The 18,573-nt window shown below is 44.9% G+C and overlaps 1 protein-coding gene across 6 annotated transcripts in view; it reads left to right on the top strand.

Moving 5' to 3' along the window:
• Dennd2b (DENN domain containing 2B) overlaps positions 1 to 18,573 on the top strand; it is a 185,185-nt gene that overhangs the window by 130,568 nt on the left and 36,044 nt on the right. For all 6 annotated transcript variants that reach the window (XM_075971844.1, XM_075971845.1, XM_075971847.1 and 3 more), the window contains 2 exons: positions 1,823 to 1,927; positions 15,831 to 17,090. In XM_075971844.1, coding sequence (XP_075827959.1) covers positions 1,848 to 1,927; positions 15,831 to 17,090 — 1,340 coding nt within the window. In that variant the 5' untranslated portion in view covers positions 1,823 to 1,847. The remainder of the gene's footprint in view (positions 1 to 1,822; positions 1,928 to 15,830; positions 17,091 to 18,573) is intronic.

The raw sequence follows: 18,573 nt of genomic DNA, 5'->3' as shown, positions 1-18,573 counted from the left end.
TTGGCACATGGTTTCAGAAGTTGTAGTACATGGTCACTTTGGGCCTGTGGAGGGACAATATATTACAGTGGGTCCATGTGGTACAGTACACCTATTCACTTCATGATTTCTGGGAAGTAAGCACAGTGTCCTACTTCTAGGCTCCACTTCCAAAAGTTTGACCACCTCCCAGCATTCAACACATGTGCCTTTCAAAGAGACGTTCAAGATCAAAACTGTACCCTTTGTAATGGTTTAAGTAAAATGCTGTGGATCCCCGGTTAACAGCAGTGGGCAGCGGGTCATGAGACCACGCCACAGGTCCCCAAGTGGATGCAGTGGGCAGCAGACCATGAGACCACACCACAGGTCCCCAAGTGGCTGCAATGGGCAGTGGGTTCCGAAACCTCGGCAGGCCACGAAGGCAGCCGGGTCCCAGGCAAGAAGCCACTTGGTGGGTGAGAGACCAAGACAGATAGGCATGCCATGCAGAGTGAGTTTATTTAGTGGGTTATGGAAGGGAAGGGGAGAAGAAGGAAAAGGAGAGAGAGAGAGAGAGAGAGAACAGAGAAGTGGAGAGAAGGGACAAAAGCTGCATCTGAGAGAGGGGGAGAGAGAGAGAGAGAAATAAAGGAAGGGACTCCGGCTGAAAGCTGAAGATCATCTTGCCTCAGTGGATGAGGAGAGTGGGCATGGCTTGTCTCTTAAAGGGACAGGACAGACCTTTACACCCTTCACTTACTAGTTTAATGGGTTTTGTGTGGAGTCCGTGGGATTTTTTAAAATATACTTTCAAAATTATTCCATCTGCAAGATAATTATATTTATACCTTTCCAATCTGGATATGTCCTTAAGTTTCAACTTTTTTTTCTCCCCATTTCATTATTTACCAAAAAATAATCCTTCGATAGTGGCTCTTTTTACTATTATACCTGTGCATGTTATACAGATGGGCATTTCTTTTCATGTGTTTGAATGTTTTACCTGCATACCACTTATGTACCTGGTGCCCATGGAGGCCAGTAGAGGGTATTATACCCCCTGGATTGGAGTTACTGACAGTTGGGAGCCTCCATGTGGGTGCTGGGAATTGAACCTGGAAGTCCTCTGTAAGAACAACTGGGGCTCTTAGCTACCGAACCATCTCTCTAGTTCCAGGATAGGCTTTTGTTTTTGTTTTTACTTAATAAATATTTAAATACCTTATGTATATTTTATTTTAGTAGATATTAGGAAAACATGATTATTACTTCTAACCCCTGATTGTATGGTTTCTTTTAGATGCCACATTATCAGAATAGCCTTTCATGAACATGTCAGATACCACTTCCTCTTCATTCTCCTTTCTTCACCCAGGCTTCAAACTACTTATTACTGCCTAATATAATAATATGCACTTAGTAGTCAGCACAGGACATCTATGTGAGCTCTTCGCTGGATCACCATTTGGGCAGAGTTTCTCAGCAAATACTTTTTGAAGGAATGAATGGTTTATTGCTTAGGAAAAAAAGGCTAACTTTTTTTTAAAAGAAAAGGAAATATTTCAGTTTTATCCATGAGTAATAAATAAATAATAGGGAAAGAGGTAGGAAAATATAGCAAAAATTATAAATGCGGTGAATGATGGGAAACTTGAAAACAAGAAATAGAAATCATTTTCTCTGAGGCAACAAATTATCTGCTAGCTCACAGACTCTTCTCCACTAGAGGCCAGGGGTGGGAAAGTGGTTTTTGCCACTTGCCACAGGAACCCTTGTGGCCTTGATGGACCTCTCCGGAAGATACTTGAAGTGCTTCTGGCTGTCTGAGGAGACTTGGTTTACAGAAGTGTCGTCTTTGCAGGGCTCTGGGTTTGCAGAGAGCCGACATGACCATGACTGCCAACAAGAACTCCAGCATCAATCATGGAGCCGGAGGCACTAAGGCCCCTCGGGAGACTCTGAGCAGGTAAGTACGGGCAGTGTACTTGTGGGACAAGGCATTGAGAATCTGCCAAATAGTGTGGGACCCAGGTAGGATCTTTGCCGGAGTATAAATATCGGTCATGACTGCTGATCATAGCGTTTACTTGTTTGGGCCCAGCTTTTGCTGACCATTTGGTAGAAGTCTTGTCTGACACACACCATTTTCTAGTTCTAAAAATCTCTGTTTGGGATAGCAGCTAGGAACCTTAAAAGCAAGCTCTGCTTTGTACTGTGAGAGCCCTAGCATTCCAAGAACAGGACAGCATGAAGCAGCTTAGAGAAGATGGGAACATTTTCTAGCCTGTGCTGGGGTGGTGGTAGGTAGGCAGTTACACATATTAGCGTAAGTTCCAAGCAGAAGTCTAATCTCTGTAATAACTTAGGCCTGGCCACAAAGAAAACAATTTGGGGAAGTTTAGTCAGTGTCTGCTATTATCTACTATCCTGTTGTTTTTATCCTCTTTGCAAAGGTGAAAATATAAGACTATAGAGAATGATTTTGGAATCTTACAGAACTGGGTTCAAATTTAAGCTCAAATAATTAACCAAATACTGAGATCTCGGAACTTTTTTTTTTTAAAAAACTTCTTTTTTTTTTATTGATAAAAGGAGGATAAAGAAAAGAAAAAAAAAACAAATTTCCACCTCCTCCCACCAGCCTCCCATTTCCCTCCCCCTCCTCCCAATCTTCTCCCCCTCCTCCCACTCTTCTCCCCCTCCTCCCACCCCTCTCCCCTTCCCCCCACTCCTCTCCCCCTCCCTTTCCAGTCCAAAGAGCTGTCAGGGTTCCCTGCCCTGTGGTAAGTCCTAGGTCCTCCCCCCTCCATCCATATCTAGGAAGGTGAACATCCAGACTGGCTAGGCTCCCACCAAGCCAGCACATTGCATAGGATCAAAACCACGTGCCAATGTCCTTGGCGTCTCATCAGCCCTCATTGTTCGCCATGTTCCGAGAGTCCAGTTTTATCCCATGATTTTTCTGGTAACAGTCCAGCTGGCCTTGGTGAGCTCCCAGTAGATCATCTCCACTGTCTCAGTGGGTGAGTGCACTCCTCGTGGTCCTGACATCTTTGCTCATGTTCTCACTCTTTCTGCTCCTCATTCGGAACTTTTTCTGGTGCTCTAAAGTCTTTGTTGACTCCTCTGTAAAATCACAGTAATAACAGTACCTGACTATCAGAGTTGCTGTGATGATTCAGTGAGGGGACATGGCTGTGTTTAGCATAGGGGCTAGTAGTATGAAGCTGCTGGAATAATGGCAGCTCCCACTATGATGTGCGATAAAGAGCTTCCAGAACTGGCATACCCCCCCCCCCTCTCTCTAATACTTCTCAAGACTTGGCCAAAACTGCATGCTGGTGTTCTGGAAGAACGTTTAGGCTAAAAGCCACAGATGTTTTCACAGCCTCTTCTGTGTATCTCAGATGGACAGATTTGGCTGGGTAGGCTCTTGGTCCCGAGGAGAGACAGGTATGAGAACACTAAGCTGTGCTTGGATAGCACTAGCTCTTTCCTAATGTCTGGGCTGAACCCAGTGAGGGATGGCACCTTATGTTGGACTGAGGTGGTGTTGGATGTTTCACTCAGAGCTGGTGTCCAGATATGGCTAGCTTGATAAGACCCAAGACGTAGCATGTAGGGAGTGACTGGTATGAATGAGGAAGGGATTCCTCTACACTGTACATGTAAGACTTGGTCTTTGTTCAATCTTATGGACCATGCCAATCACACAGGGCTTGGTAGGCTGTATCTTCTTAAATATGTAGAGCTTTAGTTTTAGTCAAAAATATCTATAGCAAGACCAGTAAGAACTGGTCCCCAAACCAAACTCTTCCAAAGCATTAAGTGACTGAGGCATTCTGCCTCTGGGGACCACTCTGTTGGGCTCAAACCACAGTGATGACAAGTCTGTCTTGGTGTGTGTGAGCACAAGTTTGTACTCTTGGTCTATAACCCCTGATTCTTCCAAGCACAGTACACACTTTTGCACTGAATTTTGCACTGAATGTATAGTCCTCCTTCCATTGTGTCCTAAGTGCTAGGGTTACAAGCTTGCACCACTACACATGGACCCACTTTTTGCACCACTACACACTTTCTTAAAAAAAAAAAAAAGCTGGGCGGTAGTGGTGCATGCCTTTAATCCCAGCACTCGGGAGGCAGAGGCAGGTGAATCTCTATGAGTTCAAGGCCAGCCTGGTCTACAAGAGCTAGTTCCAGGACAGGCTCCAAAACTACAGAGAAACTTTGTCTCGAAGAAAAAAAAGTCACTGTTATGAGGAATGAAATAAACACTTGTGATTGTATAATGTTATTCTTATATGTATTTGTACCATGTGCACGCCTGGTGCATACAAACATCAGAACATCAGATACTCTGGAACTAGAGTTATAGACAGTTGTGAACTGCCACATAGGTGTTGGAACTGAATTCCAGTCCTCTGCAAGAGCATCCAGTGCTCAGAACCACTGTGTCGTATGTCTGGCCCTCTACTTTTATTTTATTTACATGAATGTGTGTCTGTGTGTTAGATATGCACATGCATGTGGCTGCCCATGGAGGTCAGAAAAGAGCATAGGATCCCACAGACCTAGAGAGGTTGTGTGTGGCCTTCCAGATGTGGGTGTTGAGAACTAAACTCTGGTTTTCTGGAGGAACAGCAACTCTTAACCACTGAGCCATCTCTCTGCCCCTAATTTTTCTTTTTTCCTTCTGATTTCCAACTTGTTGGGATTTCAGAGTTGCAGGATGTGCAGTGTTTACATTAAACTGCAAAGCAGAACCAGGACTGCTGACACATCCCCAGTTTCTATTTGGAATACACGCCTACATGCTTCCAAATGTTTTCAGGAACTGCTTTTCCTTTTAGTTTTCCAGCACAATTACCATCCAAACACGCTGCCCAGTGTTTGTAAATATCTGAGCTTCAGATGTACCTTTGAAAAAGCACCTCTCCAGCCTCCTTCTGTGACTTCACTTCCTTCCTGCCACATTTCCATTCCTCTCCCTCCCTCCATTTCTGGGAACCTGGCTTTGTCTAGCTGTGTCCTTCACTCAAGGTCACCCCTGAACCGTAGGTGTTTCACGGGTGGACACTGTGATCCTGTGGTTTCTATGGCCGGCTTCATCTTAGCCACAGTCTCTGTGTTGTTGTGCTGGATGAAACAGGAGGTCACTGGTTCAATTAGGAAATCACTGTCTGTGAACTCTGAGGGCTCCTTTGAGTGCCAGCTTCCCCAGCTGACCACTGGGGAACAAAGAAAGGATGATCTACTCTCTTTCCAAGGTATTTACAATTTGATGCTCTTGGCTTTTGAATATTGTAGTTTGACTTTTCAGTAGATTTGTTGGCAGTGACCTGGGGCCCTTTTATCATTGCCAGCTCAAGAGTCGGGGGGGCGGGGGAACAGACAACACAACATGTTGGTGTGGGCAGAAGTTTGATTGGAGAGGGCAGGGGTGTGGTGAGGGGTGGAGAGAACTCTTGGAATTGGAAACTAGTGGGTATGACCATATGGGACCCCAGTGCTACTGTTCAGATCTTTATTTGCAAGGCTTTATCTTTAGCTTGCTCATGGCTGTGCCTGATGCTGCCCCCAGCCAGTCTGGTCAAAGATCCTGGATTCTATCACTAAGATTTTAATTAGGTTTTCTGCACATTTATTCCCCCCTTTTCCCTTTGATGCACAGGCGTGATTTAGTGGGAGCCTGTAGTAGGAAGAAAACGTAAGCTTTATCATTTGCTGTGTCTTGGCCTCCTGGATCAGATTTCCTTTTCTCTTTGTGCGTGAGGCCAGTGAACACTTGGCCTCTCCTCACCTGACAGGCACAACCCTGCAGGCTGTTCCCACTCTCGCATCTACAGTTTGATGCCCAACTCAACAGGAGGAGGTGGGGTTCTCAAAGCTTCTCTAAATTGCAGAGGTCAGATTGTATTGGTGCTGATGACCTGGAGTGGAATCAGACTTGCAGATAAGGAAGTATTCTAGTTAGAGCTCCTTCACCAGTGCTGATGGGGGTCCGTTTGGCTACTTGCTGCTCTCAGATTTCACTTGTACTGTAGGGCCTGAACATTTCTACTAGAAACTCTAGTGCCTAGGTCATAGCCATTTAGAAGTTAACCTGCCAGTCTCGTGTTTGGTGGCCTTGATTCTGGTTGTAGATTATAGGAAACCTGGGTATCTGTGTTCCCAAAGCCTGAAGCATTAACTGTCTTGTGGAAGGCACTGCCTATTTGTTGGTCACTCCATTAGGGAAGGTAGCCTCCTTTATTGAGCATAATCTGCTGGTAATGTCTTGATGATTCTTCTCTACTTTGGTCATTCTTCCCATCCACACTCAGTGATCTTTCATTTTTAAATGAAAGTAGGAGGGTGACTTGTAAGGAAGAAAGTGTTCAGAGGATGTGGAGAGTGATAAGAGAGGGCAATGTGGGGGGTCTGAGCAAATACATACAATTTATGTATGCACGAAAAAGGAGTTCATTCTGATAAGCACGGTGCCTCAGTGAGTAAAGAACCTTGCAACCAAGCTCAGTGACATGAATGACCTGAGTTTAGTCATCCCTGGGACCCATGTTGTGGAAGGAGAAAAATGACTCCCATAAATTGTGCTCTGGACTTCTACACACAAGCATACATGAAAATATACAAATACACACAAAAAAAATTAAAAAGCAAAATAAAAGTTATCTCATTCTTATAGATGATTGATTTTCTCAGCCTGCTTTATAATGTATTCCAGAGGTCCAAAGTCTTCCTTTCATTTTGTAGTGTCCTCTGCTCTTTTCATTCCAAACTGATGTACTTTCTTTAAAAAGTTCCTGCCTTTCTTCTAAGACACAGTCTCACTGCATAGCCCTGGGTGGCCCAGAACTTGCTATGAAGACTAGGCTAGCCTTGAACACCGCCTGTCTTTCCCTCCCAAGTGCTGGGATTAAAGGCGTGCACCACCATGCTGGCATGGTTTTCATACACTCTGTTGCACTAGTTAGACAGCACACACACTGTCACTTGAAGGTAGATTCCCTTTCTTTATTGGGTTTCCCATAAAATTGTCATGATGTAATAGGATGTTACAGGCTTCTTGGACACCATGGTTGTCTGCAGAGCGAGCTTGTAAGACCAGCCCTCTGGATACTCAGAAGGCTTTTCCCTGTACGAGTCAAGGAGATCCTTACTGAATTAAAAAGTTTGGGGATTCTGTTGGGAAAGTGCTAGAGTCACCACCTGACTTCTGGTTGATAGTAGAAAAAGAGATGGGTGAGTTTAGAAGGGAACTATCTAGTTTTTGCACGAAATTTAAAGGATAGCTAAATAAGAATTTATTGGGTCAGAAAATAAACGTGTTCTTCATCTCCAGCCTCTCTGGACAATAAAAGTTTTTTTGTTTTTTTTGTTTTTGTTTTTGTTTTTTTTTTTTTTTTTTTGGTTTCTCGAGACAGGGTTTCTCTGTGGCTTTGGAGTCTGTCCTGGAACTAGCTCTGTAAGACCAGGCTGGTCTTGAACTCACAGAGATCCGCCTGCCTCTGCCTCTCGAGTGCTGGGATTAAAGGCGTGCGCCACCATCGCCCGGCAATAAAAGAGTTTTAAATGAAAAAATGACTTCCATCATGATGATGGTTTAGTGAATATGTGTATACAGCACTAAGAATGTGACAGGAAAGTCATCCACCTGAGCACTTCTGTTGAGCAGCTGATTATACCACAGTGAGTCTAAAAAGGGAAAACTTCTGATAGGTCTAAAAACCCTTAAGACCATAAATATGAGTTAAATCCTTTTTATCTATCCTTTAAATTTGGCATAAAATGTTAGTTCTCTGTCAAACTGCCCTGCTGTCCTGGAACTCACTCTGTAGACCAGGCTGGTCTCGAACTCACAGAGATCCACCTGCCCCCGCCTCCCGAGTGCTGGGATTAAAGGCGTGCGCTGCCACCACCACCACCACCCAGCCAAGAAAGTTGTGGTTAAATGCCTCTCATCTCTCTTACTGCTGTCAGCTAGAAGTTCTGTGGCAATTTCAGCACTTTGCCTGACACAGTCGCCAAAGTTTCAGTACAGTAAGGATCTCCTTGTTCCCAGCTTTAAATAACATTTTCCTTACTTGCTTTTAAGTACCAATGGCAGTTCCTAAGTCACCAGTTTTAGAAATTTGCTTTAGTAGTATGCCATTTATAGGCTGGCCTTGTTAACCTACTGCCAAGTAGTCAACCATTTTGTCAGACTCTCATCTTCTGTGAATTAGGAATGCAGACTGAGCACTGCCTGAAAGGGTGCAGTGGCAGACTATATTAGCTGGTAGTGTCTTGACACATGTCAGGAGGTTGATGCTGGAGGTTGCTGGGACCTCCCCCAAGGTCTTTGAGCCAGAATTCTTAGGCATGCCTCTCCAGTTGTCCTGGTTTTACACAGAACTTGAGAGACAGGAACTAGAAGCTCTGTCTCTCCAGGGTTTGGCACAGATTGATGTCAACTATATTCTGTTGGCCATGCAGTTGCAGAACTCAGGTACAAAAGAGAGATCACTTTGGCAGAGGGCATGATAGAGAATTTGGGGACCATGTTCTAAAACCATCACATGTGGTTTTGGCACGGTCTCCTGGAACTTAGTTTCTGTTCTCCTTGGCTTTTCATAAAGCCAGCTTTAATTTACACAGCTGTGCAGGTTTGTACTAGGCCAGGGTAATTAGCCTTTACCTGTCCGTCCTGTGTACTAAGAGACGGCTTCTTTGTTGTAAGAACTCTGTTCATTACTGCTACTTCTTAGGGGGCTGAGATTCCCACTGGGAGGAAAACTCCCATCTTTTCTGAAGAGCAAAACAAGCTTGAGCTCTCTGACCTGTAGTCAAGGTAGAATGGACTCACATCTGTGGCCCTGACATCTGTACCCTGCACTGATCTCTTCTATTGTAACATCTGACATTTACAACAGTACAGCTAAAACTAATCCTTGTTAATACATTACCATTTATTAAAGTGTGTACTTAATGCATATTTTCTGAGGTTTAGTTATATCCTTTGGCACATTTTGACTTGGACGAGTCCTTAGCTTTCCTTGCTTGTTAATGATGATTTTGACAGTTATGAACTACACTGGTCAATTGCCTCATCTTTTACTGCTTTATTGAAACTCTGCTCAAGTGGGTTGTGGGTTGTTGAGATTTTAATCTAAGGAATAAAATACTAATTTTGCTGACAAGACTCAGGCTATGTTCCTCCTTTTTCTCCTCCCCTGTGCAGAGTAGCACATTGAGAATGCCATCCCAAGGTGAGGCCATCACAGAGTGATGGGAAAATGCTCATACTTGGGGAGTCAACAACCCATCTCAGTTGAGCAGTCACTTTTGTGAGGCTAAACACCAATTGAGTAGGACCCCCCCCCCAAAAAAAAGAAGGCTCACTTTCTAGTGTTCACAGCATATCCTGATACCTCTGGGGTAATTACGTGGGTACCTAAGACTCTCACCCAAATACTTCCGACTTGGCCTCTTATTTAGTAACACCCCTGGCTATTCCCCTAACTTCTCCCCTTTCAACTTAAGCAAGCTTAGCTTAGAAGTGCACTGATAAGCTTTCTCTCCAAAACAGTTCTGGGTGCACTTAGCAATATGTAGCAGGACATCTTTTGGTACAAATGCTTCCTGCCATATTGTTTAAGAGAAGCAGTGTGTATACCTATAATTACAGCGCTTGGAAGATGGGGCAGAAGGATGAGGAACTGAAGGTCAACCTCAACTACATAGAGTGTCCGAGGCCAGAGAGTTCAGAAAAGGGAGAAAGAAAAGAAGGCACAGGACCCACACTGGGGTTGGGTTATATTTGTAGCAGAAGGAGTAGTTTGCATTTTAAGGCTCAACTTCCACCTGCATGCATGTGTTGAAACATGCATACACATTGCTTTCTCTTTAAATTTGTTCTATTTTCATACCTCAGTTCATACCCCACTTTAAAAAAAAACAGTGCTTACTTGTCTTTAAATATTTATCTCCATGCATGTGTGTTTATATTCTTACATTCTTTTAAATTTCCTGTGTACATTCCCCCACCCCCTTTGCTTTTATCTGTTTTTCTAACTCCCTGTCTCCTGAAAAATGTTTATTTTGGCAAATTGTATGCCATGGTGTTGGCATCTATGTCCGTGTCAAGCAATAGAACTGGCTGCTGCTGACAAGCTGTGGTACATCAGGTACCCAGTTACACAGGGGCTGCCTCCCGCAGGGTAGGCTCTGGAACTGAGAACAGAGTGAGCCATCAAGGAACATCTTGGGTGTGTGTTGGTTGCTTTGTATTTGTTTTTGTCTTATGTTTCTCTTGGTCTTTGGGAGTTTTTGGTTTTTTGAGACAGGGTTTCTCTGTGGCTTTGGAGCCTATCCTGGAACTAGCTCTTGTAGACCAGGCTGGCCTCGAACTCACAGAGATCCACCTGTCTCTGCCTCCCAAGTGCTGGGATTAAAGGCGTTCGGTTCGCCACCACCACCCGGCTGGGAGTTTTTCATGTTAGGTTTCAAACCAGAAGAAATAGCTGAGGCGCCTACCTAATATATCAGAGCAGACACTGGCTACCATATTCTCCCTGCATCTCTCAGTCCCTACCTATCATGGGGACCCTCATGGCTGGCATAACCCATGACCTACCCTAAACTTCTCCAGCCTAGGAGCTGGGCTGCCCTTCCCTCAGCTGCTCTTCCTTATATAGTCCAACCATTTTGGTTACCTGTTTTTTTTTTTAATCTACTCTCTTTTGGACCTCCTGGCTGCTGCATCTGGTTCCCCTTCTCCCTTCTTCTTTCCCCTCCTCTTTCTCCTCACATGGCCTCACGTCCATTCTGGACACTCCCAGATGTCCCTGCCTCTGGCCATGCTTTCCAACATATCTATAATAAACCTTCTCCACCATACCTAGGAGCAATATGTCCTTCCTTTTTAGTTCTTCTTCTTCTTTTTAAAAATTCATCTGGTGCCAAAACCTGGGACCATTCATATTCCTTTCCTTTTTTAAATTTTTTTTGAATCAATTCATAGTGTTCACTTTTATAAATTGACATCATCTTAGTCACACAGCTAGTGCCTATAGGTAATCAGAGAAAGTTTTGTTTTTGTTTTGTTGTTGTTCTTGGGGTTTTGTTTGTTTGATTGGTTGGTTGGTTTTGCGTGTGTGTGTGTGTGTGTGTGTGTGTGTGTGTGTGTGTGTGTGTGTGTGTGTGTTTGAAGCAGGGTTTCTCTGTAGCTTTGGAACCTGTCCCGGAACTCCCTCTGTAGACCAGGCTGGCCTTGACCTCACAGAGATACACCTGCCTGGGTTTAAAGGCGTGGGATACCACTGCCTGGCAAAAGTATTTTATAAAGAATTTGAGATTTAGAGAATAAAGATGACCTGCCCATGAGCATACAAAGGAAGTTGACAGAACTAGATTCAGATCTTTAGGCAGTTGGTCTGCTATACAATTATTGCCATATGGGGGGAGGCTTTGGACTGACAGCCTTACTGGGTGGCACTAAGTGTTTTGTGTATTTTTCTGTGTTGGGCAGACATAAAGGAAACTAGGGTTTTCACTGCTTATCTTTTCATTCATCCTTTATTCACTCACTCATTCATTCAATATAAAAATTACATTTAGGTGCAGGGGGTATCAAAATTTAACAGGATAGTGTCATAAGCTCTAAATAAGTCCATTTGTAATCTGGTTAAGAAGATATGTTGGGAAACAGTCTGATGCAAGTATGTCTAGCCTGCAGTTTGTGATCCACACATATCTCAAGATACCTGTGAATGTGGTCAAGTGTATTTATAAATGACAATGTCATGTTGCAGTGTCAAGGTTGGGACACCCTTTTAAGTATCATTACCACAATAAATACTTTTCCAGCCACGGTAGAGGAATTCAAAATTGGCCATTTCCACCTGGGGTGGAAGGGGATCAGATGAAGAAAATCTAAGAGCTTGACATGCCTTTAGGTGGGATGCAGAATTGGTACCGAGGGAGAGGCAGTACAAGATGATGAAGGGAAGCCTAAGCAGACCAAATTATGGGGGCCTTGTCAGCTTGCTTTTAGTCTGCAGGGGTTTCAGTGAGTTGCATGGTATAAAGATGTCAGAAATGAGAATATAGACCAGAACAGGTTGAGGCTGAAGCAAAGAGAAATCAGTCCCGATGCAAGAAGAGATCTGAACAAAGGAAGTAGCAGTAGCTAGCATTGGGAATGGGGGTAGGAGCTGTTCAAGGTATTAGGGAGCGGAATTGATGAGATGAAGTTGTGGAGTAGTAGGTGGGTTTGTTGGGGAGCAGTATGGAACCAGATGCATAGAGAAGGGGAAGAACACAGGCTTTTTGTCCTTTCTTTATCTATGGTGGTAAAACCAGAGGTAAAGAAGCACAAAACAGTGTATGGATGGCAAAGAAAAGCCAACTCTGTTAGGTGGTGCACACACACACACACACACACACACACACACACACACACACACACGGAGGAAGGTGGGCTTTGTCTTTCTGGTCCCTGCTGGTTCTTAATGGCAAGATCTAGTGTATCTGTCATACAATATACCAAGTGGATGGAGAGCCAGGCTGTGTCATGGAGGTCACTTGGAAAACACACGGAGGAAGGTGGGCTTTGTCTTTCTGGTCCCCGCTGGTTCTTAATGGCAAGATCTAGTGTATCTGTCATACAATATACCAAGTGGATGGAGAGCCAGGCTGTGTCATGGAGGTCACTTGGAAAGCTCTCCACTAACCTTTTCTGAATCTGAACCAAGGAAGCCACTGAGTACAATGTTCCTGAAGAATGACAGCACCAGAGTGGGAGATCAGACACCAAAAGAGCCAGGCGGTGGTGGCACACGCCTTTAATCCCAGCACTCGGGAGGCAGAGGCAGGCGGATCTCTGTGAGTTCGAGACCAGCCTGGTCTACAAGAGCTAGTTCCAGGACAAGCTCCAAAACCACAGAGAAACCCTGACTCAAAAAACCAAAAACAAAAAAAACAAAAAACAAAAAAAAACAGACACCAAAAGAGGGTTTGCTCAGGGATTGGCACTGTCATTATCTTAGCCATCATTTTCTCTCACCTGACAGGTGAGGAATTGTTTTACTTTCTCTCTCAACCTGTTTAGGGATCAAAGACAACTAAATGAAACTGAAGACTAAGGCTGAGTATTATCTCTCATGTCAGCAGATGCTGTGCAAACTCCCTGTTACAAAATCCAGGCATCCTGCCATCTGCCCACAGCCCTGTTGTATCTTTCCTTAAGCCTTCTTTCTGTGAGAAGTAAGAAATTCTTCTGAGCCTTTCCCTAGCCTCGGAGCAGAGACCTGTGGAGGCACTCTTCCTATATGCAACTGAGAATCACCCAGAGTCCTCTGTGGAATCCCAAGACTTATCTTTGTAGGTGGCTTTTATATCTGGGTCTTTATAAAGCAAGAGAGAATGGGGATCCCTGTCCATTATGTGTAGGCTGGGTTCTCCTTAGGTTCAGTGCTCTGCTTGTGCCTGCTACAGAGGGTTGAGGTACCTCCTCACTGATCAGGATCTTTAATCATGAGCTTGGCTGTGCACTGCAGTTCTCTCATCCATGCCCATATACACCTGCAATGGCTCTTGTTTGACTTGCCCTTTTGAAAAACAACTTAAGCATGTTGAGATTTCCTGTTATCAGGGCAGTCAAGCCTGTGATCCAACAGGGAATTGTCAGCCAATTCTTGACTCACCAGAGCTCCAGTTTTCTGTATGTGAACAGGTGGTGGCAGCCGCTTGGCTCAGGAACAGATGGCTGCTGTCCTGGAGATGGCATGACACTTTGGAGGCTCTGAAGCTGGACAGCCCAGCTTTTGATCAGCCAAACCTTCTCTGGTTTCAGTATTAGCAAACTCTTGCCACCTTTGAGCTAATATTGTTCCGAAAGAATTCTTGAACCAGGCACGGTAGTTGCACGCCTTTAATCCCAGCACTTGGGAGGCAGAGGCAAGTGGATCTTTGTGATTTTGAGGCCAACCTAGACTACAAAGTGAGTTCCAGGACAGCCAAGGCTGTTACACAGAGAAACCCTATCATGAAAAGCAAAAAAAAAAAAAAAAAAGGTTGGCAGTAATTATCACAATAGATGCCAGAAGAGTGTGCTAAGGAGGAAGCTTGCTCAGAGCTCCTAAGTTTACTCACCTTTACCTCTTCCTACCATTTCTGTTCAACATTCATAGTGTTCTTTAGAGATGCTGACCACATGACTTAGAAGAGCTCTAGCAGGGGAGTCCCTGGTGCTTATAAATGCTGTGTCCAGTGCTCTGGAGAATGCTGGTGAACTATGCTTGGAGGCCTGAGAGTTTACAAAGATGGAAGGGGCAACTGTTTACTGGCTGTTTTCCATCTCTCATCTATTAAAAAGTTTTAAAATTAATGTAACATAGTGGGTTCCATTATGGAATTTGAATGCATACATGTATTCGTTACCCTCCTACCCTGAGACCTCTTTTTTCCCTTTCATAGACCCTTTTCTAGTGCCATGACCCCCATAATATGTGTGTTATGTATGTGTGTGTAGATCTTGGATCTGTATATGAGGGGAAATGTGGTTCTGTGTCTTAATATAAGAATTTCTAATTCCATCTATTTTCTTGCAGATATCATGATTTCATTTTTCTTTATGGCTGGGTAAAACCCCATTGCGTGTATGTACCACATTGCTTTGATCTCTTCATCTGTTGATGGATATCTAGACTATTTCCACTTTTTAGTTATTGTAAACACTGCAGCAGTAAGCATAAATGTGAAATATCTTTGTGCTTAGAGTCCTCTTTGTAGAGCAACAGAATGTAGTATAAATTTATATTGTGTCTTCACTACTTACCAGCTGAGTGACTTTGGTGAGATACGTAATTTCTTTAAGTCATTGTGTCTTTTTATTTGTAACATGAAGACAACAATACATAATAATGACCTAATAGAATTTTCCTGAAGATAAAACGAGTTCATATATATAGGAACATTTTCTGAGATCTGTGTTAGGATTTCAAGCTGGGAAACAGCTGGGACTTGTTGGATATGAATCTACTGTTGTAGGGTAGAGCTAACTAATGAGCCTTCTGAGAAAGTGGAAAGATCTCTTTTTTGAGGGGCCTGCCTAACTTGGGGATCCTGATTCTGGTCAGGATAGTGGGATCTTATATCCAGTACCCAGTCTTAGGGGAGACACACCCAAGGGTTTAAAGGCCAAATAGTTTGGGCATATACATTTGGGAATACTTTAGAAAGTAATATGTTGGACCTGTTTTGCTGCAGCTCATGAAAGTTGGTCATTAGCATCTTTTCTCATCTGTACATTCATTGATATCATGCTGATAGCTCAAGGAGATTTATACTGTAAAAAGCAGTGTTACCAGTCTCTGCTTTTTTCTACAGAGAGCCAAGCCAGTTATCCAGTTAGCAACATGTTACTCATCTTACTGTTCTCTAATTGACAGCTACAGACTCTTGGAGTGTTCTAGTCTATTGTACATAAGGGTTTTACTCCATATATTACTCAGGGTCTCTGAGGATGAACTAGACAGAAAGGCTCATGGAGGTTGGCCTGCTGTGACTAAAAAGCTGTTCTCTACTCGAGGACAGCCTTGAGGATATATATTACATGAAGAGTACTTTTTCCTTTGTTTTGGGCGTACTATCCCAGGTTAGCCTCAAACTTACTGTGTAGCTAATGATAACCTTCAACTCATGACCTCCTGCCTCCATCTCAAGTAATGGGAATGGGGGGCAGACACTTAACAGAATATTTTTGAGACTTCTACAGGAACAGAATATCAGAATGAAACACGACCCCTCTGGTTTTTAGACTACTCACCACCATTTTCTTCTCTCTTTCTCTCTCTCTCTCTCTCTTTTTTCCTTTTTGCTCTTAGGTCTCAGTCAGTCTCTCCACCTCCAGTTTTGTACCCACCAAGAAGTCCCATCTACCCACTCAGTGATAGTGAAACCTCAGCCTGCAGGTACCCCAGCCACTCTAACTCCCAGGTGCTCCTCAAGGACCGGCACCCTCGTAGTCCTTCACTCCTAGGCCCTCAAGATCCCTCCCCAGAGACTTCACCACCCATCTGTACCCTCAAGGCTACCAGCTTCAGTTTCTTGGACCGAGCCCATTCAGTACGCAAGAGAGAGGACCAGAAGGAGACTGTCCAGGGTGCAGCCCAGGATGTAGAGGGTGTGGCTGCTTGCCTCCCCCTTGCCCAGAGCACCCCATTCCTAGGGCCTGCGGGCCCACGGAGTGTTTTGCTGACTTGCACTGGTACCCGAGCCCATAGCCTGGGCATCCGGGAGAAGATTTCAGCATGGGAAGGTCGTCGAGAAGCTTCACCCAGGATGAATCTGTGTGGAGAGAAGCGGGAGGGCTCTGGGAGCGAGTGGGCAGCCAGTGAGGGCTGCCCCAGTGTGGGCTGTTCCAGTGTGGTGCCATCCCCCTGCAGCTCAGAAAAGACCTTTGATTTCAAAGGCCATCGGAGAATGAGCAGGACCTTCTCTGAGTGCTCCTACCCTGAGACAGAGGAGGAGGGAGAGGCACTCCCTGTGCGGGACTCTTTATACCGGCTGGAGAAGCGGCCAGGCCGGAGTGAGCCCAGTGCCTTGCTCAGGGGTCATGGTAGCAGGAAAGAGAGCTCAGCAGTGCTGAGCCGGATCCAGAAAATTGAGGAAGCCCTAAAGGAGCAGCCTGGCCGGGGTCTCCCCCAGCTCCCCAGCAGCTGCTACAGTGTAGACCGTGGAAGAAGGAAGACTGGAACCTTGGGCACCTTGGAGGAGCCAGCAGGGAGTGCAAGTTTGAGCTCCAGCAGCAGGGCAGGAGGAGTAGCTGGAATTGTGGGGGAGGCAGGCCCACCTCTGGACAGGGAAGGCAGCGGTCCCACGAAGTCAGGGATCCCTGGAAATAGCCCTAGCCCTCAGCTGCTGCTTTCGAAGAGCTCTCCTGATCCCGCTGTGAACCCTGTCCCCAAACCCAAGCGTACCTTTGAATACGAGGCTGACAAGAACCCCAAGACTAAGCCAAGTAATGGTCTACCTCCTTCACCCACACCTGCTGCTGCTCCACCCCCCTTGCCTTCCACACCAGCCCCACCAGTCACCCGGAGACCAAAGAAGGACATGCGTGGTCACCGGAAGTCACAGAACAGGTAAGGCATGCCCTCTTGTGTCAGGTAGTGGGACCCAGTGGCATTCTTTTAAATGAAAGAAGCAGCCGATTGTGCTTGGGTCACAGGAGTGTACTGCAAGTTCTGAAGCACTGAGTGATTGTTAGTTTGGCAGTTGTGTCAGGGAAAATGGAATGGTTCTCTTGAGTACTCTGTCTCTGTCTCTCTCCCCCCTCATTTTGTAACTGGCCTGGAGTTTGTTATGGACTTGACTGGCCTTGAACTCACTGAGAACATCTTGCCTTGGCCTCCTAAGTGTTGGGTTTAAAGTCATGTACTACTACCAGGCCTATTCTCCTGTTCTTGAATGGGAGGGGGGAAGAGGAGGAGGAAGAAGAAGAAGAAGAGGAGGAGGAGGAGGAGGAGGAGGAGGAGGAGGAGGAGGAGGAGGAGGAGGAGGAGGAGGAGGAGGAAGAGAGAGCAAGCTACCAGGCCTATCCTCCTGCTCTTGAATTGGGAGGGGGAGGAGAGCGAGTGAGCGAGCTATTCTTGGCAGTGCTGGGTACTGAAGCTATTGGCTAGGTTTGTTGGGGTGAGCTATCTATGTTAAAGATTCCTTACATCACTGGAAGAAGGTTAAAGCTACCTTTATTTCCAGTCTTCCAAAGAAGACTGTCTATTGAAGGACTGATAGAATATCAGCCTCACAACCACATGAAGTACTGTGCTGAAAATTAATTTTTAAAACAATTCTTAATGATTTATTTTTTATTTTACATACATTGGTATTTTGCCTGCATGCTTATCTGTTGGATCTCCTGGTACTGGAGTTATAGACTGCAGTAGGCTGCCATGTGGGTGCTGGGAATTGAACTCACGGCCTCTAGAAGAGCAACCTGCGCTCCTAACGGATAAGCCATCTCTCCAGACCCCTGAAAATTTATTTCTTAAAGTTAAACTGTACCAGAGGATTATATCTTATCATTAATTGAGGGATGTGGACAAATTCAGTATGATTCCTTTTTTTTTTTTTTTTTTTTGGTTTTTCGAGACAGGGTTTCTCTGTAGCTTTGGAGCCTGTCCTGGAACTAGCTCTGTAGACCAGGCTGGTCTTGAACTCACAGAGATCCGCCTGCCTCTGCCTCCCGAGTGCTGGGATTACAGGCGTGTGCCACCACCGCCCGGCTCTAGTATGATTCCTTTCTCTTGAGAGCCTCCAGCCTGGACAGATGCCCTGGTTCTGTTTCAAAGGGTGGTTCTTGGATCCTAAAAGAGAGAAATATGGGAAAATATTTCACTAGCTTCTTGGCGAAGTCTAAGAACTGCCTTTTCTGGTTCCTGGTCATTCCTGGCACTTTGGGTTCTGAACTAGCAGGGACAGCTCCTAGGTGTGACATGTAATATGGAGTTGGTAGAAGTTGGAAGATACCTGTTAACCTAATTCTGTGGCAGGTTGGAAGCAAGCATTCTTTGGAATCCTTACCTTTAACTTATACATACCAAGATTGCTTCCCTTCTGGGAATG

Source organism: Microtus pennsylvanicus, chromosome 5, assembly GCF_037038515.1.
Source record: "Microtus pennsylvanicus isolate mMicPen1 chromosome 5, mMicPen1.hap1, whole genome shotgun sequence".
NCBI lineage: Eukaryota > Metazoa > Chordata > Mammalia > Rodentia > Cricetidae > Microtus > Microtus pennsylvanicus.
This window is presented reverse-complemented; position numbering and strand designations above follow the sequence as displayed.